This window comes from Schistocerca nitens, chromosome 3 (genome assembly GCF_023898315.1).
Source record: "Schistocerca nitens isolate TAMUIC-IGC-003100 chromosome 3, iqSchNite1.1, whole genome shotgun sequence".
Lineage (NCBI taxonomy): Eukaryota > Metazoa > Arthropoda > Insecta > Orthoptera > Acrididae > Schistocerca > Schistocerca nitens.
The window spans coordinates 226,540,567-226,568,546 of NC_064616.1; the positions used below are offsets into that span (position 1 = coordinate 226,540,567).

General features: G+C 43.7%; 2 protein-coding genes across 2 annotated transcripts in view; one reads left to right on the plus strand and one right to left on the minus strand.

The window, feature by feature from the left end:
• LOC126248187 (excitatory amino acid transporter 1) overlaps positions 1 to 27,980 on the plus strand; it is a 286,678-nt gene that overhangs the window by 209,407 nt on the left and 49,291 nt on the right. The gene's annotated exons all lie outside the window — the stretch shown is intronic.
• LOC126248188 (uncharacterized) lies at positions 1,719 to 27,720 on the minus strand. Its single transcript, XM_049948967.1, has 3 exons — positions 27,664 to 27,720; positions 15,695 to 15,850; positions 1,719 to 4,268 (listed from the first exon to the last, which is right to left on the minus strand). The coding sequence occupies exons 1-3, from the start codon at positions 27,701 to 27,703 to the stop codon at positions 4,051 to 4,053; spliced, it is 414 nt and encodes a 137-aa protein (XP_049804924.1). The 5' UTR covers positions 27,704 to 27,720; the 3' UTR covers positions 1,719 to 4,050.

A 27,980-nucleotide genomic window follows, 5' to 3' on the forward strand; every position in this document is an offset into this window, starting at 1 on the left:
ATGTGTTAGCTGCTTCAGTGCTGGAACATACTCGGCAGTCTGCATTCTGGTGCACCTAAAATTTGCTGAAATTCTGGAAAATCTTAATAGTAGTAATTGCATAATTACTAGTCGTGGGTAAAGACGTAGTTTTTCTCTGAATAAGCTGACCACTGCTGCCATATTTAAAGAAATTAGTAATCCAGGCAGTAATGGCTGTCAATAATGGAAATTTACGGCTGAAATTAATTCTGCAAATGCTCAGAGAGAAGATGTTAATTTTCACATAAATAAAATCGCATATCACTTTAACAAAAGTCAGTTACACTTTAGAGATAACAAATACGTAATTTGCAGCAGTGCAGAGCTTTTATCAACCGAGACAAATGAGAGCATCCAGATATAGCAGTCGGTGCAGCGATAAGACACAAAGCAGAATGATCACAAAGAAGGCTATGGTCTCTACATTACAAAATAAACAACGATCTTTAAGTATTCGTTGGTTTGGTCGCATCGCAGATTCGACTTGTATATCCATTTGCAAACTCCGATAAAATTCCTATGTCCCGTGTCTCTGTTTTTGCCCCAGCTCACTTATACTTTGCACTAAATTTTTCCAGGAGACGTTACAGTACGTCTGAATATGTTGCACTCTTCCTGGAGAAAGAATGATTTACTGTTGTAAGAAAAATGTGGGGACTCGTTGATACGGCTGCTCCTAGACTGGTGCGTTTCTGCGTACGGCAGTGGGTTGAAAACAATGCAATAATTTAACTCAAAATCCGAAATGTAAAGTGTAAAATGCAGAGAGACAGAATAACATTAAAAATACAGCTTACACTAGACCAACTATTGAATTACAATAAATACAGTGGTTGGACAAAGATATGCGAACACCGCGATAAATGCATGCTTGAATATGAATGTAACACTAGCGAATCCTGCAGCTTGCAGTGTTGTGCTTAGGCACAAACGGCCCCTGTCCACACTCTTCAATATGGTACAAGAGCCTGTTGTGGTCAGAACAGTGTTCTGTGTAGCTGTCGCAGATCAGTTAATTCGAACGCAGACAAACTGTTGGTCCTCATATAGTGACTGCTTTAGTAACCAAGGTAGCCGAAGAGTTTGGTGTTTTATAAGGCGCCATATCAAAGATTTATACAGTATACAGGGAAAACGGAAGGGTATCATCCGCTAAGTCACAATGCGAACGAAAGTGTGTGTTGACGGTCATTGAAGAGGATTGTGACTAAAAATAGAACGACAGATGCAAAATCAGGGCCGAACTGAATGTCGCATTCGCGAACCCTTTCAACGCCAAAACAACATGAAGGGAGCTCCACAAGTTAGGAACTGTTGGACGAGCTGGGATTCCAAAATCCCTCATCAGTGATGCAAATGCCCCTAACAGGAAAATGCGATCTCGAAACCATTTGGTCGGATGTGTCCTGTTTCACACTGTTTCCAACTTCTGGCCGAGTTGACGTCCCAAGAGTGAAACTTAGTGGTGGTTCACGTTCGACGATGATTTGGACAGCCATATCGTGGTATGCGTTTGAATACGGTGTTTGAATTAACACTGGAGTTAGACTAGAGATCATCTGGGGAAATAACATAGGGTATCAAATAAAATGATTACCTAGATTGAGTAGGGTTGAAGCAGAAATTTGCTTGTTGACGGAATATTGAAAATGCACAGTTGGTTTACAAACTGTATTAAGCTTAATGATACTCTGATCTACACAAGAAAATTTATATTTACAGTTTACGTTTTATTACAATATTGTACACAGACATAGATCACATTTTAGATAAAATGAGGCATCCGTGGCTCACATTCTATACACTGACATACATTTAAAGTGTGACAAATGTAATTATTGAAGGTCAAACTTTAACGCAATGAGAAAGTGACTATCTACTCCACAGAGACACAACGAGTGAATCATTGTGTAGGAAGACTGTCAAAGTAATGTAGTGAACAAATTTCATTTTTATAGAATGAACGAGTTTCCTGAAAGTATTTGACACACAAAATGTATTTGACACACAATATCCCTGAAAGAGTGGTTCGGTGTGGGGCGGCGGAAGGGTGAAGTGGACTGCGGTAGTCGTAGTGGGATTGTGGACCACTGCGGCTGCGGCGGGGACGGAGCGTCTCCGTCGTTTCTAGGCACCCGGTTAACATACAATACAATACTGTGTTAAGCAGAATAATGTAGCAAAGGAGTCTTTATAACACCTTCATTAGAAGAAAGGTTATTACTACGACGTCCTTCAGTCCGGACAAAAGGCTAACATCAAAAATAGAGACAGAACTTGATTAAATTTTCCGAGTTGTCATGTCGTAAGCAAATGAACACAATTGAAAATTTCAGCTTTGTATCTCCGCCTGTGGAGGACATTTTCAAGGGAATAGTCGCTTGAGGCGGATAGTTGCACACTGTGAGTCGCTACTGACTGAAGTGAATTGCAGCTTACATCCGCTTAGAGGGATGAACCAGAGTGGAAGTGAAGTGAACTGGAATGTCTCAAGAACGCCTTAATAAAGGAAGCGTAGTCGCCCTCTGACGTAAGAAGTACATTACGACGATCACGAAGACTGTAGTAACACATTAGCCGTCTGCACAACCCACATGACTGACCGTCTAAGAAACACATTAGATAAACGATTTATCCATGTAATATAGAAATGAGACAGAGGGATGTTTACGGTTTGTAACAGTCATGTGGATAAAGTAGCAACTAAATTGTAGTTTTGGTCAGATGTGCGTCGGTACAACATCGAGAACGCTGCATTAACAAAATCAGGCGCATAAGGTAACTGCAAAGCGGGAGGAGTTTGATAAATCTGCTGTAGCGGATCACTTTTGCATCCAGGAAAAGACAAAAATCTGTCTGAAAACAACCCATTTTCGACAGCCATGAGCGGATACTATGATACATTATTATTTTTTTTATATACTCGTTCAGCATGAGAAAGAATGCATTTAATCCACATAGCAAAGATACTTATCCTGAGGAAACATTATGTAACATCCTTAACTTCAGCACTATCACATAAATTATCTCTGACAACACTGCACTTGAGAAAACACTCTCTAGTCAATGTATATAGCGCCACAATAAACGTACCATGCAGTGCGTCTTTCAGTAGTTACAAAGAGGGTCGTATTGCAGACCCCATGCTGTCATTTTCTCCCTCCATTAGTTCATTCAAGACCACCGATAGTTTTCAAGTGGCACTGACCTCGTCATCATAAAACCTGGGTCAGGATTTTTATCAAAACGTCTTCATTTCCTCTCTTGCATGAAAGTTCTTTGGCGTTTAATCTGTGTGAAAAAGAGAATGTTGATCTAAAACGATTAGCGCGACGGTGAGGTTTTCGTATTTAGAAAGAACAGAGTTCGTCTTGACCTTCCTGCACTCCTTAGTTGTGTCTAATGTTATTTATAATACGAGCAATTTCGATGTGTTAGAAGACCGTGGTGTTGTGTTGTCCGAAGTTCTCCTGATATAAATCCGATCCCCTCAGTGGGAATCCAACATAACCACACGAGCACTGTTGTACCAGGCGGGGGATAATATTCTAGCGCGCTGTAAACCTGCGGCAGAGTCCAGTGCGGCTGACAACTTCAGGAACTTGGCACGAAGTCACGTTTCTATGTTGACGTACGCTGCAGCGAAAAGCCATTTCAGTCATTATCGAGCTAAATGTTCGTCGGTCGTTCATCGAATCTACGGTCTTCCCTGGACGTGCTAAAATGTTCAGATTTCTAAGATAATTCACGCAACAACTGCGTATTAGTGCGGAAAATTTTCATACGCCTAACACCTTCTACTCTGAAAGTTGTCATTTATGTAGAAAAATTTCTGGTGGTGGCATAAGCACTGAGACACCTAGTACTTGTAGAAAGTTGTTATTCGACGATGGCACCGTGTGACACTTCAGTAGGTAAAGTCTGGTTTTCTGTTACCTTATGGGCTTCGATATCTTGGAGTCAAGTTTGCAAGTAGAGGTGTTAACTGCTACACAGTAATTAGGCACGGAGGGTACTGCACGCAGCTGGTTATTGTCCGCCCGGGAAGAACAGCAGACAGGCCCAGAACAACAAAAACAACAGCAGCAGGTTGTCGGTCGGCCGTGGCGGCGCTCGGTTGCAGAGGTGCGTGTCGCAGGCGCAGTATCGCAGCACGCTGGTGTCATCGCGCGCGGGCTCCACGCAGCCGACCCGCACGCGACGCCCCCACGCCGTCGCCCGTGGCGCGCAGCCGCGCTGGACGGACCCTGCCGAAAATAGCACGCCCACCTGAGCCAGCGACAACTTGCTTGCACAATTCTTCTCTCCAATACTACTGCTGTCGGGCAATGACAGCAACATTTACATCATTTGATCAAAACTATCCGACACCTTTTTGGTGGAGATTAATATAGGATGTGTCCACCGTCGCCTTACTATCTGCTCGAACTCCGGTGGGGACACTATCAGAGAGGTGTCTGAAGGCGTGAGGAGGAGCGGCAACCCATTCTTCCTCAAAAGCCGAAACCAGAAAAGGTAGTAATGTAGGACGCTGGGGTCTGGAGCGAAGTTTAACTCATGCCAGTGGTCTTCCCCTAGATTCACGTCCAGGCTATGGGTGGGCCAGTCCATTTCAGGAATGTTGTTGTCCACAGCCTTTGCCTCGCAGATGCTGCCAACATGAGTAACGTAGAAGTAAATATCCTGGGAGTAGTGAAACGGCCGGCCGGTGTGGCCGAGCGGTTCTAGGCGCTTAAGTCCGGAACCGCGTGACCGCTACGGTCGCAGGTTCGAATCCTGCCTCGGGCATGGATGTGTGTGATGTCCGTACGTTAGTTAGGTTTAAGTAGTTCTAAGTTCTAGGGGACTGATGACCACAGATGTTAAGTCCCATAGTGCTCAGAGCCATTTGAACCATTTTTTGAATAGTGAAGCAACTTAAATCACTTGATAAAATCAAGTCTTCTGGTCCAGACTGTATACCAATTAGGTTCCTTTCCGAGTATGCTGATGCAATAGCTCCATACTTAACAATCATATACAACCGTTCGCTCGACGAAAGATCCGTACCCAAAGACTGGAAAGTTGCAGAGGTCCCACCAATATTCAAGATAGGTAGCAGGAGTAATCCACTAAATTACAGGTCCATATCGTTAACGTCGTTATGCAGCAGGATTTTAGAACATATATTGTGTTCGAACATAATGAATTACCTCGAAGAAAACGGTCTATTGACAAACAGTCAACATGGGTTTAGAAAACATCGTTCTTGTGAAACACAACTAGCTCTTAGTTCACATGAAGTGCTGAGTGCTATTAAGGGATTTCAGATCGATTCCGTATTTCTGGATTTCCGGAAGGCTTTTGACACTGTACCGCACAAGCGGCTCGTAGTGAAATTGCCTGCTTATGGAATACCGTCTCAGTTATGAGACTGCATCTGTGATTCCCTGTCAGAGAGGTCACAGTTCGTAGTAATTGACGGAAAGTCATCAAGTAAAACATAAGTGATTTCTGGCGTTCCCCAAGGTAGTGTTATAGGCCCTTTGCTGTTCCTTATCCATATAAACGATTTGGGAGACAATCTGAGCAGCCGTCTTTGGTTGTTTGCAGACGATGCTGTCGTTTATCGACTAATAAAGTCATCAGAAGATCAAAACAAACTGCAAAACGATTTAAAAGAAATATCGAAATTGTGCGAAAAGTGGCAGTTGACCTTAAATAACGAAAAGTGTGAGGCCATCCACATGTGTGCTAAAAGGAACTCGTTAAACTTCGGTTACACGATAAATCAGTCTTATATAAAAGCCGTAAATTGAACTAATACCTAGGTATTACAGTTACGAACTACTTAAATTGGAAAGAAGACATAGAAAATGTTGTGGGGAAGGCTAACCAAAGATTGCGTTTTATTGGCAGGACACTTAGAAAATGTAGCAGACCTACTAAGGAGACTGCCTACACTACGCTTTTCCCTCCTCTATTAGAATAATGCTGAGCGGTGTGGGATCCTTACCAGATAGGACTGACGGAGTACATCGAAAAAGTTCAAAGAAAGGCAGCACGTTTTGTATTATCGCAAAATATGGGAGAGAGTGTGACAGATATGATACAGGATTTGGGCTGGACATCATTAAAAGAAAGGCGTTTTTCGTTGCGACGGAATCTTCTCGCGAAATTTCAATCACCAACTTTCTCCTCCGAATGCGAAAATATTTTGTTGACACCGACTTACATAGGGAGAAACGATCACCAAGATAAAATAAGGGAAATCACAGCTCGTACAAGAAGATATAGGTGTTGATTCTTTCCGCGCGCTATACGAGATTGGAATAATAGAGAATTGTGAAGGTGGTTCGATGAACCCTCTACCAGGCACTTAAATGTGATTTGCAGTGTATCGATGCAGATGCAGATGTATGACAGGGTGCGTTGTCATGCTGATTCAATCATCCTCACCATAGTGCTCCTGTACGCAGTACACAATGCTGTAAAGTATGTTTATTACTTTCCGCATATATCGTTTTGTTAAGCGCAGTAAGGGGACCATCTCCTAATACTGAAAAACACCCTGTGTTGGAAATTCGTGGTAAGGTCTTATGGGACCAAACTGCTGAGGTCATTGGTCTTGGTTCAAATGGCTCTGAGCGCTATGCGACTTAACTTCTGAGGTCATCAGTCGCCTAGAACTTAGAACTAATTAAACCTAACTAACCTAAGGACATCACACACATCCATGCCCGAGGCAGGATTCGAACCTGCGACCGTAGCCGTCGCTCGGTTCCAGACTGTAGCGCCTAGAACCGCACGGCCACTCCGGCCGGTGTCATTGGTCTCTAAGCTTACACACTACTTAATGTAAGTCAAACTAACATACGCTAAGGACGATACACACACGCCTGAACGATGGAGGACTCGAACCTCCGACGGGGCGAGCCGCGCGGACCCTGACAAGACACCTAAGACCGCGCGGCTATCCTGCGCGTCACACCCTGTGTTGGCAATACGTATGATGGCAGGTAACCTTTCACAGTCATTCGTGAAAGCCAACGTTCCATCGGTTTGTCACAGGGTACAGAGTGGTTCGACACTCTTTCGAGCCATCGCTCTTCACATCGTGTCCACCGCCGCTTAGCGATGACTATACAGGGTGGTCCATTGATCGTGACCGGACCAAATACCTCACGAAATATGCGTCAAACGAATAAACTACAAACAACGAAACTTGTCTAGCTACAAGGAGGAAACCAGATGGCGCAATGGTTGGCCCACAAGATGGCGCTGCAACAGGTCAAACGAATATAAACTGCGTTTATTTAAAAATAGGAACCCCCATTTTTTATTACATTTTCGTGTACTACGTAACGAAATATGAATGTATTAGTTGGACCGCTTTTTCGCTTTGTGATAGATGGCGCTGTAATAGTCACAAACATATGGCTCACAATTTTAGACGAACAGTTGGTAACAGGTAGGTTTTTTTAATTAAAATACAGAACGTAGGTACGTTTGAACATTTTATTTCGGTTGTTCCAATGTGATACATGTACCTTTGTGAACTTATCATTTCTGAGAAAGCATGCGGTTACAGCGTGATTACCTGTAAATACCACATTAATGCAGTAAATGCTCAAAATGATGTCCGTCAACCTCAGTGCATTTGGCAATACGTGTAACGACATTCCTCTCAGCAGCGAGTAGTTCGCCTTCCGTAATGTTCGCACATGCGTTGACAATGCGCTGACGCATGTTGTCAGGCGTTGTCGGTCGATCACGATAGTAAATATCCTTAACATTCCCCACAGAAAGAAATCCTGGGACGTCAAATCCGGTGAACGTGCGGGCCACGGTACGGTGCTTCGACGATCAATCCACCTGTCATGAAATATGTTGTTCAATACCGCTTCAACCGTACGCGAGCTATGTGCCGGACATCCATCATGTTGGAAGTACATCGCCATTCTGTCATGCAATGAAACATCTTGTAGTAACATCGGTAGAACATTACGTAGGTAATCAGCGTTTACATTGCACCATTTAGACTGCCATCGATAAAATGGGGGTATATCATGCTTCCTCCCATAATGCCGCACCATACATTAACACCCCCAGGTCGCTGATGTTCCACTTGTCGCAGCCATCGTGGATTTTCCGTTGCCCAATAGTGCATATTATGCCGCTTTACGTTACCGCTGTTGGTGAATGACGCTTCGTCGCTAAATAGAACGCGTGCAAACAATTTGTCAGCTTCCAGTAGTTTCTCTTGTGCCCAGTGGCAGAACTGTACACGACGTTCAAAGTTGTCGCCATGCAATTCCTGGTGCATAGAAATATGGTACGGGTGCAATCGAAGTTGTTGTAGCATTCTCAACACCGACGTTTTTTGAGATTCCCGATTCTCGCGCAGTTTGTCTGCTACTGATGTGCGGATTAGCCGCGACAGCAGCTAAAACACCTACTTCGGCATCATCATTTGTTGCAGGTCGTGGTTGACGTTTCACATGTGGCTGAACACTTCCTGTTTCCTTAAATAATGTAACTATCCGGCGAACTGTCCGGACACTTGGATGATGATGTCGTCCAGGACACCGAGCAGCATACAGAGCACACGCCCGTTGGGCATTTTGATCACAATAGCCGTACATCAACACGATACCGACCTTTTCCGCAATCGGTAAACGGTCCATTTTAACACGGTTAATGTATCACGAAGCAAATACAGTCCGCACTGGCGGAATGTTACGTGATACCATGTACTTACACGTTTCCATCTATCACAAAGCGAAAAAAGTGGTCCAAGTAAAACATTCATATTTCTTTACGTACTACACGAATACGTAATAAAAATGGAGGTTCCTATTTAAAAAAAACGCAGTTAATATCCGTTTGACTTACGGCAGCGCCATCTAGCGGGCCAACCATAGTGCCATATGGTTTCCTCCTTCAAGCTAGACCAGTTACGTACTTTGTAGTTTTTTAGTTTGACACTTATTTCGTGAGATACTTGGCCCGGCCACGATCAATGGACCGCCCTGCAGAAATGTGTGGGTGCTCGACCATTGCGCCCCGTTATTTTTAACTCCCTACGCACAGTTATTATATTAGCTGGACAGCTGATATCTCTTTGGAACTCACGAATTATTGGTTTCGCTGATTTCGTGCCATGTTTTGCAACCACCCTACACAATTCTCCGCGGTCCCGGTGCGTCAGTGCATGAGGTGTGCCTGGTCTTAGTTTAGCTGCGGTTGTTACTTCGCATTTCACAATAATATGATCAACAATCGACTACCGAGCGGGATGGTGCAGTGGTTAGCACACCGGGCTCGCATTCTTGAGGACGATAGTTCAAACCCGCGTCCGGCGATTCAGATTTAGGTTTTCCGTGATTTCCCTAAATCGCTTCAGGCAAATGCCGTGATGGGTCCTTTGAAAGGGCACGGCCCACTCCCTTTCCCATTCTCCCCTAATGCGATAGGACCGATGACCTCGTTGTTTGGTCCTTTTTCCCCAAATAAAAAAAAAAAAGTCTTGTGACTAGGGCTTCCCGTCGGGCAGACCGTTCGCCTGGTGCAAGTCATTAGATTTGATGCCGCTTTGGCGACTTGCGCGTCGATGGGGATGAAATGATGATGATTAGGACAACACAACACCCAGTCCCTGAGCGAAGAAAATCTCAGCCGGGAATCGAACCCGGGCCCTTGGGATTGACATTCCGTCGCGCTGACCACTCAGCTACTGGGTGCGGACTTTCCCCAAATCAACCAACCAATCAACAGTCGACAAGGAAGGCTTCATAGAGGCTGAAAGCTCCCGGACGGATTTTTTACTCAGGTGATATTCAATGGCTAGTGCACTTTCTAAGTGATCTTCAGCTGTAGATGATGGGCACGGATCTCACTGAAACGTTACGATAAGACGACGCCATCACTCGGCTGATCACTCGAGAAGTTTTAATGATCGAACTTCACCTGACTGAAGTTGTGTAGTGTCGTCCGACGAATCCCTATTTTGCCTGTTTTAAAAATTATGCAAGGCGGTGAATTCGCCGATAGCCGAATGAGGCGTTCGACCCTCAACGTGTGGTGGGCCTAGTTCACGCCGAAGGTGGTTGCGAAATGTTTTGGGGGCTTTATCAATCCGTGACTGGTGTCACTCCTTGACGCTACTGTGAATATGAACCAGGATGGTTATTTCAACAATCGACATCATGATTATGCTGTAGACACTCTCGACTTTCAAGATGAAACCAGCCGTGTTCTAGAGCTACACGCATCCACATCCATCTACATCCATACTCCGCAATCCACCTGACGGTGTGTGGCGGAGGGTACCCTGAGTACCTCTATCGGTTCTCTCTTCTATTCCAGTCTCGTATTGTTCGTGGAAAGGAGGATTGTCGGTATGCTTCTGTGTGGGCTCTAATCTCTCTGATTTTATCCTCATGGTCTCTTCGCGAGATATACATAGGAGGGAGCAATATACTGCTTGACTCTTCGGTGAAGGTATGTTCTCGAAACTTTAACAAAAGCCCGTACCGAGCTACTGAGCGTCTCTCCTGCAGAGTCTTCCACTGGAGTTTGTCTATCATCTCCGTAACGCTTTCGCGATTAGTAAATGATCCTGTAACGAAGCGCGCTGCTCTCCGTTGGATCTTCTCTCTCTCTCTTCTATCAACCCTATCTGGTACGGATCCCACACTGCTGAGCAGTATTCAAGCAGTGGGCGAACAAGCGTACTGTAACCTACTTCCTTTATTTTCCGATTGCACTTAGGATTCTTCCAATGAATCTCAGTCTGGCATCTGCTTTACCGACGATCAACTTTATATGATCATTCCATTTTAAATCACTCCTAATGCCTACTCCCAGATAATTTATGGAATTAACTGCTTCCAGTTGCTGACCTGCTATTTTGTAGCTAAATAATAAGGGATCTATATTTCAATGTATTCGCAGCACATTACACTTGTCTACATTGAGATTGAATTGCCATTCCCTGCACCATGCGTCAATTCGCTGCAGATCCTCCTGCATTTCAGTACAATTTTCCATTGTTACAACCTCTCGATACACCACCGCATCATCTGCAAAAAGCCTCAATGAACTTCCGATGTCATCCACAAGGTCATTTATGTATATCGTGAATAGCAACGGTCCTATGACACGCCCTGCGGCACACCTGAAATCACTCTTACTTCGGAAGACTTCTCTCCATTGAGAATGACATGCTGCGTTCTGTTATCTAGGAACTCTTCAATCCAATTACACAATTGGTCTGACAGTCCATATGTTCTTACTTTGTTCATTAAACGACTGTCGGGAGCTGTATCGAACGCCTTGCGGAAGTCAAGAAACACGGCATCAACCTGTGAACCCGTGTCATCTACCTGTGAACCCGTGTCTATGGCCCTCTGAGTCTCGTGGACGAATAGCGCGAGTTGGGTTTCACACGACCGTCTTTTTCGAAACCCATGCTGATTCCTACAGAGTAGTTTTCTAGTCTCCAGTAAAGTTATTATACTCAAACATAATACGTGTTCCAAAATTCTACAACTGATCGACGTTAGAGATATAGGTCTATAGTTCTGCACATCTGTTCGACGTCCCTTCTTGAAAACGGGGATGACCTGTGCCCTTTTCCAATCCTTTGGAACGCTACGCTCTTCTAGAGACCTACGGCACACCGCTGCAAGAAGGGGGGCAAGTTCCTTCGCTTACTCTGTGCAAAATCGAACTGGTATCCCATCAGGTCCAGCGGCCTTTCCTCTTTTGAGCGATTTTAATTGTTTTTCTATCCCTCTGTCGTCTATTTCAATATCTACAATTTTGTCATCTGTGCGACAGTCTAGAGAAGGAACTACAGTGAAGTCTTCCTCTGTGAAAGAGCTTTGGAAAAAGACATTTAGTATTTCGGCCTTTAGTCTGTTATCCTCTGTTTCAGTACAATTTTGGTCACAGAATGTCTGGACATTTTGTTTTGATCCACCTACCGCTTTGACATAAGACCAAAATTTCTAAGGATTTTCTGCCATGTCAGTACATAGAACTTACTTTCGAATTCATTGAACGCCTCTCGCATAGCCCTCCTCACACTACATTTCGCTTCGCGTAATTTTTGTTTGTCTGCAAGGCTTTGGCTATGTTTATGTTTGCTGTGAAGTTCCCTTTGCTTCCGCAGCAGTTTTCTAACTCGGTTGTTTTACCACTGTGGCTCTTTTCCATCTGTTACGATCTTGCTGGCACATACTCATCTAACGCAAATTGTACGATGGTTTTGAACTTTGTCCACTGATCCTCAACACTATCTGTACTTGAGACAAAACTTTTGTGTTCAGCCGTCAGGTACTCCGTAATCTGCTTTTTGTCACTTTTGCTAAACAGAAAAATCTTCGATGCAGTAACCGCTTTATGATCGCTGATTCCCTGTTCTACGTTAACTGTTTCAAATAGTTCGGGTCTGTTTGTCACCAGAAGGTCTAATATGTTATCGTCACGAGTCGGTTCTCTGTTTAACTGTTCAAGGTAGTTTTCAGATAAAGCACTTAAAAAAATTTCTCTGTATCCTTTGTCCCTGCCACACGTTATGAACGTTTGAGTCTCCCAGTCTATATCCGTCAAATTAAAATATCCACCCAGAACTATAACATGGTGGGGAAATCTACTCGAAATATTTTCCAAATTATCCTTCAGGTGCTCAACCACAACAGCTGCTGAGCCAGGGGGCGTATAGAGACATCCAATTACCATGTCTGAGCCTGCTTTAACCGTGACCTTCACCGAAATTATTTCACATTTCGGATCTCCGTCAATTTCTTTCGATACTATTGCACTTCTTATCACTATAAACACGCCTCCCCCTTCACTGTCCAGCCTGTCTCTGCGGTATACATTCCAATCTGAGTTTAGGATTTCATTACTGTTTACGTCTGGTTTCAGCCAACTTTCTGTCCCTAGTACTATATGGGCGTTGTGACCGTTTATTAATGAGAGCAGTTCTGATACCTTTCTATAGACGCTCCTGCAGTTTACTATTAGCACATTAATATTGTTATTCCCTGTTGCATTTTGCCTACTCCTACCTTGCCGCGTCTCAGGATGCGTCTTGTCGGGCGTAGGGAGGGAATTCTCTAACCTAAAAAACCCCCATGTGCACTCCACACGTACTCCGCTACCCTTGTAGCCTCTTCCGGCATGTAGTGCACGCCTGACCTATTCAGGGGGACCCTACATTTCTCCACCCGATAGCGGAGGTCTAGAAATTTGCACCCCAGATCTCCGCAGAATCGTCTGAACCTCTGGTTTAAGCCTTCCACTCGGCTCCAAACCAGAGGACCACGATCGGTTCTGGGAACGATACTACAAATAGTTAGCTCTGATTCTACCCCGCGAGCGAGGCTTTCCGCCTTCACCAATTCCGCCAACCGCCTGTACGAACTGAGGATGACCTCTGAACCCAGACGGCAGGAGTCATTGGTGCCGACATGAGCAACAATTTGCAGTAGGGTGCACCCAGTGCTCTCTATCGCCGCCGGTAGGGCCTCCTCCACATCTCGGATGAGACCCCCCGGCAAGCAGACAGAGTGAACACTGGCCTTCTTCCCCGACCTTTCCGCTATTTCCCTAAGGGGCTCCATCACCCGCCTAAAGTTGGAGCTCCCAATAACTAATAAACCCCTCCCCCCGTGTGCCTGCTCGTTCCTTATTTGGCGAAAACTCTAGCGACCTTTCGTACCTCGGCTGCTTACTGAATCTTTTAATCTTAATCCCGCACAAAATATCTGGGCCTATTTGTAACAAAAAAACTGTTAAAATGAGTGTGAATTCCTAATGGACCAAACTGCTGAGATCATCGGCCTCTAGACTTACACACTACTTAAACTAACTTAAAATAACTTATGCTAAGAACAACAAACATAACCATGCTCGATGGAGGACTCGAATCTCCGGCGGAAGGGCCACGTAATCTGTGACTGGGCGCCTTAGACCGTGCGGCCACTCTGTGCGGCGATTTGTAACAGCTGGTGAAACCTACTAGTCAACATCCCAGCAATTCTGTAGCTCGATGGGATATAATTAAGGTCATTATCATAGCTAGAGGCGGTGTTCAACGGCATTAGAGTGGATTCTCCTGCTTGTGACATTTGTCCGATGTTCTTATTGATGTCGGATGCGTAGGTAACAGGTGACCCGGACCTAAAAAACTACACTACTGGCTATTAAAATTGCTACACCACGAAGATGCCGTGTTACAGACGCGAAATTTAACCTACAGGAAGAAGATGCTGTGATATGCAAATGATTAGCTTTTCAGAGCATTCACACAAGGGTGGCGCCGGTGGCGACAACTACAACGTGCTGACATGAGGAAAGTTTCCAACCGATATCTCATACACAAACAGCAGTTGACCGGCGTTGCCTGGTGAAACGTTGTTGTGATGCCTCGTGTAACGAGGAGAAATGCGTACCAGCACGATTCCGACTTTGATAAAAGTCGGATTGGAAACTATCGCGATTGCGGTTTATCGTATCGCGACATTGCTGCTCTGGTTGGTCGAGATCCAACGACTGTTAGCAGAATATGGAATCGGTGGGTTCAGGAGGATAATACGGAACGCCGTGCTGGATCCCAACGGTCACGTATCACTAGCAGTCGAGATGACAAGCATCTTATCCGCATGGCTGTAACGGATCGTGCAGCCACGTCTCGATCCATGAGTCAACAGATGGGGGACGTTTGCAAGACAACAACCATCTGCACGAACAGTTCGACGACGTTTGCAGCAGCATGGACTATCAGCTCGGAGACCGTGGCTGTGGTTACCCTTGACGCTGCATCACAGACAGGAGCGCCTGCGATGGTGTACTCAACGACGAACCTTGGTGCACGAATGGCAAAACTTCATTTTATCGGATGAATGCAGGTTCTGTTTACAGCATCGTGATGGCCGCATCCTTGTTTGGCGACATCGCGGTGAACGCACATTGGAAGCGTGTATTCATCACCGCCGTACTGGGCTGTCACCCGGCGTGATGGTATGGGGTGCCATTGGTTACACGTCTCGGTCACCTCTTGTTCGCATTGACGGCACTTTGAACAGTGGACGTTACATTTCAGATGTGTTACGACCCGTGCCTCTACCCTTCATTCGATCCCTGTGAAACCCTACATTTCAGCAGGATAATGCACGACCGCATGTTGCAGGTCCTGTACGGGCCTTTCTGGATACAGAAAATGTTTGACTGCTGCCCTGGCCAGCACGTTCTCCAGATCTCTCACCAGTTGAAAACGTCTGGTCAGTGGTGACCGAGCAACTGGCTCGTCACAACACGCCAGTCACTACTCTTGATGAACTGTGGTATCGTGTTGAAGCTGCATGGGGAACTGTACATGTACAGGCCATCCAAGCTCTGTTTGACTCAATGCCCAGGCGTATCAAGGCCGTTATTACGGCCAGAGGTGGTTGTTCTGCGTACTGATTTCTTAGGATCTATGCACCCAAAATGTGTGAAAATGTAATCACATGTCAGTTCTAGTATAATATATTTGTCCAATTATACCCGTTTATCATCTGCGTTTCGTCTTGATGTAGCAATTTTAATGGCCAGTAGTGTAATGATCTGGCTAGGTGGCTTAATGCGACATAAAACTAAAGACAGAAATAATGTAGAAAGATGAGGTAGAACTGACAGTTACCGTTTTGGAAGAGTATCTTGAGGCAGTAGTTGGCCTCAGCGCAGGTGGCCACCTGTGGCGGCTGCGTGTTGCAAGGCGGCTCCCCGTCCTGCGCCTCGTCGCCGCAATGGAAGCACGTCAGCACCTCAGGCTCGGCGGTCGCTCGCGCCACATCTCCTGCACAACGTAATGCCATCAACACTCGTACACCTACCATGTTACAATAGCATGTGCACGGGGCTGTTTTCGAATATTCTTCACAGGTGCGACTTGTAGATTTTATCCATCTACGAAACATTGATCTTTTAGCTAAAAATGAACACGTTTGTGGACGTTTTCTCCTTTTAGGTCAGTGAGCTGTTTCTACCTTTCTTCCATATATGAGCCACAAAATGCCCATCCACAGCTTTCATCAACTCTTTAGACGATCCAGAACTGTTTCCAGTCCCCACTTTCTTTCAGTGCTGAAGTATGAATGAATGGCCCTGAGCACTATGGGACTCAACTTCTGAGGTCATCAGTCCCCTAGAGCTTGAACTACTTAGACCTAACTAACCTAAGGACATCACACACATCCATGCCCGAGGCAGGATTTGAACCTGCGACCGTAGCGGTCACGCGGTTTCAGACTGTAGCGCCTAGAACCGCTCCGCCACTCCGGCCGGATGAAGTAGGTTGAGACGAAATCTGGTGAACAGGCTGGATATTCCAATAATTAAACTCCATTTTTTCATGTTTTTCCACCGACAAACGAAATTTGTAAATAGGTGTATTGCCCCGATAGGAAAGTATTTTTCGTTTAAAGTTCAGACCTCTTTTTCAAGTATTTTGTTCATCCATTTGGTCAAGGAGGCATTCGTGGTTTTCGCCACTGCGGGGAATATACCAGGATGACGCTGGGATCTGGAACCGATATTCCTGATTTTAGACCTTTATTGTTCACCCTTAAGAATGTATTATGTATTTTTTTAAGTAAAAAATCTGGTACCCAGAGAACATTACACGAAATCGATGAAAGGCCTTCACGGAGTGCGTGGGCGGTACGTTCGAGCTCTCAACACCACAGTTTTCAACTTCGTACAAAATTTCAAAAACTGCTTTGAAACTGATGATATTGTCTAAAGTGGTACGTATAGATATTTAAAAAATCGTTTTTAACAACAATGTCGTTACAAAACCGTGCACCAAAAATCGAAATTAAAATATATCGCAACAATCCTTCATACTACAGAAGAAAAAACGCAGACTCATAAACTACAAAACGGTATAATGTAAACGCACGTATATTTGATGAAGTATAGCTCCTGCCAACTTGAAAAACTATGTTTTGAATAAACAACCTTTTAAAGTTTCAACTTGTGTTCTTCAATATTGAAACTAAACAAACCTATAACCGGCAATGCCAGCACCGTACAGTTTGTCTTTTTTTCGCTGATGACGTAACACTCTCATTTTGACGAAATTATATCAATTAACTGGCTTCCGCTTACCAATCGAAGCGCGTTTCGCACAACTGATATCAACTGTTGAACCTTTTCCGTCCTTATAAATACGTTGGTTTCTCATTTTCAAGCGCTCGCGTTTTACTTCATGTAAGCCACAAGTTGCGAGACAAGCACGTCCTTTCAGACTGTTTACCGCCAACGAATCATGTGACGAACAGAAATCTTGTTGAGATAGTATTTTACTTTATACTAATGCCCTTTGTGAGACTATCAGAGTATTACAGCGGTTCCATTCGAGCGCTCGGATGCGCCAAGCCCCTACGAAATAAATCGCGGTTTTAACACATCTTAACATTTATGAACACTTCATATGAATGAATTCTAAAATTGGACACTCTAAGGAACATTTTAAACCAGCTAAAAACATTCTACCATGGTCTACCCGCCTAATGTATTATCTTTTCCAAGGTGGTAAAAAGGTATAAACCCTTTCTCATGGCACCATACGCTATCCATAACGTTTCCCAACAAGTTTTTTGAAGAGCCACCCTCTTAAACCCACTAACTACATTGTTGTGAGGCTCTAAGCACTATGGGACTCAACTGCTGAGGTCATTAGTCCCCTAGAACTTAGAACTAGTTAAACCTAACTAACCTAAGGACATCACACACATCCATGCCCGAGGCAGGATTCGAACCTGCGACCGTAGCGGTCTCGCGGTTCCAGACTGCAGCGCCAGAACCGCGCGGCCACTTCGGCCGGCCTACATTGTTGTTTTGTTTATTGCGTGGAGCAGTAGACCAAAGGTACGTCCATAATTACAGAAAGGCGCGCGAACCAGATTATGTTTGAAATGGTCGAAGCTTTGTTGAGACACATGTCACCTCTGCCCTGGGCCGAAAAATTGTCATACTTTATCCTGTTCCTTAAAGTTATTCCCGCATTCCCAGAAAACTTTCTCACTGTAATTTCTCTTCACGCTAACAGATTTATGTGTGAGAAGTTTACCCCAGACTTAGCTTCAGAAGATTCTTCGCATTTCCCTCTCAATTCCGCGTAACTTGGATGTTGCCAGCTGAAAGTGTGGGTGTTCATTTCCCCCATATACTGAACTCCGTGCTATTTGACTACAACGTAATAGATAGTGCATTACTGTTTCTTAAAGTGGAGGTCTCGGTTTGCACTACCTTCTCGGATATAGGTTTGAATTATGTCATAATTCGCTGTGTTATGAACAGACATTAGAATGCAGTTTATATGATGCACTGGATCCGATTCTCGTGTGCTGCGTCTTCGGACTGCGTAACACTGTAGTTATTAGTGTTTAATGCAAGTTGTTGATGGATAGTATTTATGCGGAAACAACGTCCAAGGCACTGTTTCAAAACGATGTTGTGAGTACCTACATAAAATTCGAAAATGCTTTCCATATAAGAATGTTAATATGTTTCAGTCTTTTAACTTAATGAATCACTGTCGTACTTCGGATTGATATGTGCAGTTTTCATTGGAGTGTGCCTTTACAGCATAGATATTTGTGAGTTAAGAGGACCTCTACTGATCTTTCATAAAAATCTGTCTCAGCTAGAAGAACATAGCCCGCGAAAGTCTTTGATCCAGTCTCGAGTCCTCGTATGACTTTGTCATGAGTGATAGTCTTCGTATGATTTATCATTATGATCTAAAGAATACGTACAATCACTCCTGCTTACAGAAAGTCATAGTCTCTTGCAAGACTAACCTTGGCAAGCTGTAAAACACCAAAAAACGACTTTCGTTCGGCTTGCACATGCGATATACGAAACATTGATATGAATCAGCGTGTAAAGAAGCCGCGAAGTATTACGGAAGGCGAGGTGCAGCGTTGACCGTTTCTGTGGCTTTTTGGGCGGTGGTGCTCGACAACACCTCGGCGTTAAGTTGGGCACTGTGATGGCTTCAGAAGAGCAATTCCAGCACGAAAAACGTCCTCTTCCGCACTGGCGTGCATTGGGCCAAGGTTTAAATGCAACAATCCCGTCTTCTACTGATTTATAGTATCTTGTAGCTTCCTTAAATAAATTTATCACCTTACATTAAAATTAATCCACCCTCGCGATCCAATGGTCATGTGCTAGGCAACGCATCGTTGGGTCAAGAAGGCTCAGGGCAGTTTGTAATACAGACTTGCTAATTATGTTTTCTAGCTTAGCCGGCCGGGTTGACCGAGCGGTTCTAGGCGCTAAAGTCTGGAACCGCGCGACCGCTACGGTCGCAATTCGAATCCTGCCTCGGGCATGGGTGTGTGTGATGTCCTTAGGTTAGTTAGGTTTAAGTAGTCCTAAGTTCTAGGGGACTGATGACCTCAGAAGTTAAGTTCCATGGTGCTCAGAGCAATTTGAACCATTTGAATTTTTCCTAGCTTGTAAATTAGTTATACAATCCGTCCGTGAGTGGTATCACTGGATATGTAATTCGGTTCTCTGTATTAATAACTGATTATAAACACTGAGTATTAAGTAATTAAGTACTCAACCTTCGTAACGGACTGGGCTACACAGCCACTGAAGTCTCTCCACCTGCATGTTACATATCACAGAAAAAGTCTCATGTTTACAGGTTATTCCTGTGAAAGATTACAGGTTGCATCTTGTCAGGAAGCCCTCGTATGAGTTCGTAACAATAACAAACCACGCTGTCCTTGTACATGACTTACTAGACCAGCGTTCAAGAAGGCAAGACTGTTCATCTTAATGATGCACCTTCTCCCTCAACAGGTCGTGCAAAGGGCCCATTCCTGTGTTTTAAAACCTCATTCATCAATAACGTCGGCATTACGTACTTAGAAACTCTCAGAACGTTACTGGCGGTGTCTTTGCCCACGGATCTACGCTAAACGCTTCAGAAAGGAGAAAGGGATGGCCATTCGTCGGCAGTAGTGGCCGAAGTAAACGGAAGCGTAGAGAGATGAGCGTGCAGCACGTGTTGGAGCTGTGCCAAGAGCTTTGAGTGACAGGCAAGTAATTGGTTAAGCGAGTGCCAGGAAGCTTTCCTGCAGAAATGCTTGCCAGCTGCATTTTCTCTCCGTCTTTGAAGTTCGCGCATTTTTTAACAAACATGCGCCAAGTGTCTCTTTCGTGCAACATAGCAGTCTTTCGTAAAGCGATTGTTTTACGCAGTTTGTGCCCTGGTAATTAAATGAGATTCGTTACTATGTCAGAGCTGATAGTGTTTCCATTGTGCAATGAAATAAGCTCATTACTTGTACTCCTAGGAATCTTCAGTGTAGAACCGATCTTTCAAGAAGGGAAGTTCAAATGGTTCAAATGGCTCTGAGCACTACGGGACTTAACTTCTGTGGTCATCAGTCCCCTAGAACTTAGAACTACTTAAACCTAACTAACCTAAGGACATCACACACATCCATGCCCGAGGCAGGATTCGAACCTGCGACCGTAGCGGTCGCGCAAGAAGGGAAGTTTTTCACTATATATACTGCGTGACGAAAAAGTGAAACATCCCGAAAAAAAAGGATTATAGGTCGATGGCACTCCGTACACGTACACAGCATCGGCAGGTATGTGAAGGATTGGAGACGCAATTCTCTGTGAGAAGTAGAACAGCCAACACAGTGCATTAATATTATTCTCCTTGTAAGTCATATAAGGGGCGCGAACAGCATTAGATGATGAGTGATCACTGTGAAAGACACTTAGATGTTGCGTGCTTGTGTCAGTCAGCGTTATCACCACCCCATTGTGGGTCTCCATTTGGATGGCTGGCCGAATCGTGCAGTATGCAGATTTATTAAGCATTCGGGTGAGTCAGTGGCTCGATGTTGGAGTTCATGTCAACGTGAGGGCAGGCAGACTCATCGTCAAGTTCCCGGTCGACCACAGAGAGGATCGCCGTACGGTGCACTGAGCACATCGTAACCCCCTCAAATCAGCGCCCGCTTTCCAAGTGCAAATAATGGACTCCCTGTAACATTCTCTGTCATCACCCACCATAGCTCAGAGACTAGCAGCAACCGGTCTAGAGAATTACCTTCCGAAATATCGGCTGCCGTTAACACCACAAGCCATATGGTTACGTTTGGAGTGATGCCACGACCAGGAAGCACGGACTGCTGACGAATGGCGTCACATTGTGTTCAGCGAAGAATCGTAATTCTGCGCTATAGCTCTTAGAGGATACGGTGGCCGATGTGCAGTGACCAGGTTTCGTCCAAAACGCTGGGAGAGTTCATTCGTTTGTTCAGAAGGGGAGACCGATAAGTATTTCCCACCTTTCGGCCGGTCAGCGATGACAGAATCGAGGCCCGCTCACTGCAATCTTTCTCAAACGATTTTACAGAAACTATTCGGTACAATAATTTCGTTTTTGTTTTACTTGCAGCTTTATATGCCAGGTTCATGGTGATGTGCCGATCATTTCCTTAATGGTGATAGTTATTCTAATGTTCACGTGAAAGTAAGACACTGCGCGAAATTCGGAAAAGTGTCCAATGAAAAACAGAGATCGCTATGATTTTGCGTTTGGTGCATATTACATAATATGTTGTTGCATACGAAATTTAGCTAACATATTCAATTTTTCTTTAGATTTGGGTAGAGGTATCTGTCAGTCACCAATCTCGAGAAAATTGATCTGATGTAGCACACTCATTGGCTATCGCGCTGCGCCAGCGATAAAGCCAGAGCGAAATATCCACAACATTCCTCATTTGTCATAAACTGTTTTGCACATCGAAATGAGATTTTGGCAAATGATAGCACGTAAAAAGGAGAATATTTTACCATATCGTTATTGTGTAAATCTTCATTATCTACCGTATTATTCCAATAACTAAACAATTTTTCGGTCAAAGAATATAATTTTTAAGGGCTGTCGATAGCTGATGAAGTGAGAAATGTTGTGGGTTATGGAATGTATGTGCAGTCATCACACGTTTTTTGGTACCGAGGATGTGCTTTTTACGAAAAAAAATGTTCAAATGTGTGTGAAATCTTATGGGACTTGAGTGCTAAAGTAATCAGTCCCTAAGCTTACACATTACTTAACCTAAATTATCCTAAGGACAAAAACACACACACACACACACACACACACACACACACACACACACACACACACACACACACGCCCGAGGGAAGACTCGAACCTCCGCTGGGACCAGCCGCACACTCCACAACTGCAGCGCCTTAGACTGTTCGGCTAATCCCGTGCGGCTGTGCTTTTTCAGAAGCTACTGACTTTACTTTTCCTCAATTCCTCACTTAAACAAACTTAATAAACCACTGTTGCAGAATTCTCTAGTAGTTGAGTCTGAACAACATGTTAGTGAGGTGAGACAGTGTAATCTCTGCTGTGTTTTGGCAAAAGAAGCAAATTTTGACATGGCAACCAGAGAAATGAGTAGATTTTATTCAAAATTCGCCACTCACGGTGCTTCTCTGAGAGGTACAAATGGTTAACAACCCAGGCGAAAATAAATATCCGCATTTTCGGCGGAATTCTTTTTAGATACTAACGAAAGCAAAGGTGACAGTAGATCTTTCTGAATGGTCACCAAGCAAGTGTGGGCATGGAGGGGTCCTACTTAATATTTACAAAGAACGTGAGTGTAGGCTTCAGTTTGGATCGGCACTTTCCCCTCAAGTGCTCAGCATTTCTCCAACAGAGCTCTGAGCGACTCCCCACCACTGCCACGCTTCGCCAGCCAACTGCGCATCTAGCAGCCACGGCATCGTGCGCGCACTATACCTCGGATAACCGTCGCCAGCGAGTATGGTGGCGACCTGGGAGAGATCCCATCCTTCCAATGCTTTTCTAAGGTACAGCGATGTCACTCCTGATGTCACTGTGAGCACTGATGTCAGGTATGACTTCAGGTCACAGGATGTAATTACTGAAGGAAATCTAATGGAACAACAGTACCTAATGGATATGCTGTGTTCTCGTGTCTTACCTTTGATGCCACAGTATCGTGTTGTCATTTTTCGACAGGACACCGCTTATTCTCACACGGCACTTGTCTCTTAGAACTGTGTGCACGATACTGAAGTATTTCCTTGGCCAGCATGAGGCCCAGATCTTTACCCAATAGCACAGGCGTGGAACCAGCTCGGACGTAAAATCCGTACAAGTGCCAGTATCCGGTATATCGAGGACTATTTAGAACAGTTGAGGTCCAGCTTTCCTCCTAACAGTATATGATGGCTTTCTAACACCTTTCGCAACCGAACCAGTGAGTGCATTCACGCCAGACGCGGTGCAACATCGTATTCATTAGTGTATTCATAGTGTCAAGTTTTTCGTACATTTGACTCGATTTTGTAAGCACTGAAATAACATCATATAAAGGGCGAGGTACTTCAGGGCAATATTATGGAAATGGAAGAGGATGTAGATGAAGATGAAATGGGAGATATGATACTGCGTGAAGAATTTGACAGAACACTGAAAGACCTAAGTCGAAACCAGGGCCCCGGGAGTAGACAACTTTCCATTAGAACTACCGACAGCCTTGGGAGAGCCAGTCCTGACAAAACTCTACCATTTGGTGCGCAAAATGTATGAGACAGGCGAAATACGCTCAGACTTCAAGAAGAATATAATAACCCCTATCCCAAAGAAAGCAGGTGTTGACAAGTGTGTGAAAATTACCGAACTATGTTTAATAAGTCACGGCTGCAAAATACTAACGCAAATTCTTTACAGAAGAATGGAAAAACTGGTAGAAGCCGACCTCGGGGAAGATCAGTCTGGATTCCGTAGAAATATTGGAACACGTGAGGCAATACTGACCCTACGACTTACCTTAGAAGCTAGATTAAGAAAAGGCAAACCTACATTTCTAGCATTTGTAGACTTAGAGAAAGCTTTTGACAATGTTGACTGGAATAGTCTCTTTCAAATTTTGAAGGTGGCAGGGGTAAAATACAGGGGGCAAAGGCTATTTACAATTTGTACAGAAACCAGATGGCAGTTATAAGAGTCGAGGGACATGAAAGGGAAGCAGTGGTTGGGAAGGGAGTGACACGGGGTTGTAGCCTCTCCCCGATGTTATTCAATCTCTATATTGAGCAAGCAATAAAGGAAACAAAAGAAAAATTAGGAGTAGGTATTAAAATCCATGGAGAAGAAATAAAAACTGAGTTTCGCCGAGGACATTGTAATTCTGTCAGAGACAGCAAAGGACTTGGAAGAGCAGTTGAACGGAATGGACAGTGTCTTGAAGGGAGGATAGAAGATGAACATGAACAAAAGCAAAACGAGGATAATGGAATGTAGTTGAATTAAGTCGGGCGATGCTCAGGGAATTAGATTAGGAAATGAGACACTTAAAGTAGTAAAGGAGTTTTGCTATTTGGGGAAAAAAGTAACTGATGATGGTCGAAGTAGAGAGGATATAAAATGTAGACTGGCAATGGCAAGGAAAGGGTTTCTGAAGAAGAGATATTTGTTAACATCGAGTATAGATTTAAGTGTGAGGAAGTCGTTTCTGAGAGTATTTGTATGGAGTGTAGCCGTGTATGGAAGTGAAAGATGGACGATAAATAGTTCGGACAAGAAGAGAATAGAAGCTTTAGAAATCTGATGCTACAGAAGAATGCTGAAGATTAGATGGGTAGATCACATAACTAATGAGGAGGTATTGAATAGAATTGGTGAGGAGTTTGTGGCACAACTTGACTAGAAGAAGGGATCGGTTGGTAGGGCATATTCTGAGGCATCAAGGGATCACCAATTTAGTATTGGAGGGCAGCGTGGAGGGTAAAAATCGTAGAGGGAGACCAAGAGATGAATACACTAAGCATATTAAGAAGGATGTAGGCTGCAGTAGGTACTGGGAGATGAAGAACCTCGCACAGGATAGAGTAGCATGGAGAGCTGCATCAAACCAGTCTCAGTACTGAAGACCACAACAACAACAACAACATACACTCTAAACTCCTGAAGTTTCATTTCCATTCTTCCTTCTGTTCTGGGGGCTTCACTTGTTTTGTCAGACAGTGTAGTTTGGCGATAAAGTTCATTTTTTTTTTGAAGCAAAAATTGAAAATGCAGTTATATTATGAATGTGCAGGTGTGAAAATAAACATTTAATTATAATTCGTGAGAAGAGAATGTTAATGGCAAATTGGAAGATTTGTTAAATGTAGCCACCTAAAATGTAATGTAATAACGGTAAACCAGAAATTTGGACTCATAATTTGTCATGCTAGACAAACAGTGAACTTCAACGTGTCCCTTTATTAACTGAGAATGCTCTTAAGGCTTCTGTATGTCGCTACACAATAAGAATACACTTGTTATAAAAACTTTACTGACGCGTTTCTGCCACAGCCCACATCATATCAGAAAAAATTTAATGCAAGGAATTGCATCAGTGATAACTATACTAACATCTGTGCAGTCCTCCAGCGTTATCATGTGTCGCAAATTAAACAGTTTCCCTCTGTCTCAATGTAGATTGATTCCAGGTTAAATCAGTTGTTATCAAAAGTAGAAGAGAACAAAATGTTTCTCTGTGAATTATGAGACACGCGTCACCAGCTGGGACTCGACGATTATATTTCCCTCTGATGAGAGATGAGAAAATATGCCCTGCAACAATTAAAGAAAGACAAGTTTTTTGGCAGCTGTGTTATGGAAAGTTGGATGTAACCACGGAATTTTCTTTGAAAATTTCTGAGGTATACTCGGATGGGAAATGAATTCATATATTCAGGGAATGAGCAGTCATGGTGATCCGAAGACGAGATATATAGGAAGCGCTTTCGGCAAGTAAATGCAGATTGCTTACCTTTAAAGGTAGGTAGCTCAGGAAAAAGTTGTACGAATACATCATTACCTGTTGGTTGTTAAGGAAGCTATGTAACTAATTTTTTTATTCGGCGGTTACTGCAATATGTGTGAAAGCAAACAACAATGGTTTCGGAAAACGTTGCGCCAGAGAGATGCCAAGTGACTACTGTAATTAGATTTTTTTGTGGTAGAGGATCTACAGCTACTCAAATTCACCATAAGTTATACCTAATTTATGAGCCTACAATAAAGAGTGAAAGGAAGGCTAGACAATGTTGTCGAGACTTTAAATGTGTCCGTATAAACGTACACGATGAAGTAAGGAGTGGAAGCCCTAGTATCCAGACCGATCTTATTGACAATTGGTGCTCTCACTTATTCCTCAGAGTGGGCGCAAACTGAGAAGTGCCATCCAAAATTGACCTCGTGGAAAACTGTCGTCTGATACAGTCCTGCTCCACGAATTGTAAACTGAAACATACTGGTTGATGATTTATTTTTCGTTTTATTTTGTATCTTTTTTTTGTTTGTAACCGTGTTTCATAAGTTTTCTTTGTCACACCATACTTACATATACTTCAGGCTCTAAGGTTGTATTTCACTTGTCTTATTTATATTCATCACGTATATATGAGCATTTCTATTGCCAACTTGTGCCACTTCGGAATACATTCACAAGCTCGCGCGCGCCTCACACACACACACACACACACACACACACACACACACACACACACACACAGCGTATTTAAAACGTACACCGTTGGTTTGATATCCAAGCAGAACAACTTTTTTATTATACAGTTTGTGAAACGGCTAGGAGATTAATTTCATTGTGATTGTGCTACCGTGCAGAGAAACCAACTGCGGAAATATATGCGCAAACAGCAAACCGTCAGTCAGTGACAACATATCCCATGTAGATTATTTTATGGATTGCGTTTGGAATTGTACTGGTGTCATACGCATTCGACTGTTTCTTCCCAGTAAGTGTTTAATGGAAATATGCCGTCTTGCGAAAGTGGTATAACAGTTGGTTCGATATAGCACGGTAGAGAAAACTGTGAAAAATAATAAATTACGAACACTACATACGTTTTTTGGCCCAATTGGACGAAAAATTAAGCGAGAAAATACTCTTCTTGAAAAAGAAAGGAACAAAAGATGACATCGGTGCAATGCTTATGCCCAATAATATGGTTTGACAGTGGAGAAACAGTGATCTGAAGTAAGAATTATAGTAATATCTGTCCTGTCCACCAGATAAGGTACCTTCCGACTTCCATCCGTTCTTACGTCTCAAGATATTTGTGACTGGAAAACCCGAAGTAGGGGATATCGCAGTCGTAGAAGAATATTGTACAGATGTCTCACAATCGTGTTTCAGGGATGGAATCCACTCAAAGAAAAAGGTTGGAAAAGGGTAATAACTTCAAAGGAGGCTACGTCCTAAAAATAAATGCACTTATGACCTAATAAACACTGTCACTGGTGCGCTGAGAAATGTTTCCCTTGCCCTTCGTGCATTCGTTTGCGTGTGGCTAATCAGTACTTACTGCATTGTAGAAGCATCAGATCAGTGTGTCACTGTATATTGAATAATACTTCAAAGCTCTTATAAAACACAGCTGTTCCCTGATCTGCCATTTTTTAAATTAGTCACATGAAATAGTGCATTTTAGTGAGTATTCGCAAGTCGACAGCAATTAAAACTAATGTGTTGACTTACATAAACTGATAAAGAGCTTTACCTGGTATGAGAAGAGCCAGTAAGAGAACGAAGCGCCTCATGCTTGACGTTGCTGCCGACTGGGGCCGTGTGACTAAGTTCAGACGCTCTTTATCGGCGCAGGATTTCCTCTCAATACGCGGAAGCCCGGATTTCTAAACAGGACTTTCAGTTTCCCCACACAACGCCGATCTCAGTCAAAGGTTTTTCATGTGCAACTGAAGCAACTGTATCGCCAATGCTTAGTGATCACTCAGAACATAAAGCAGTGTATGCGTGGTATAACACGATACAGCAGTCAAGGGAAGTAGGATCAAATTTGGTCGAAATTTTTATCTA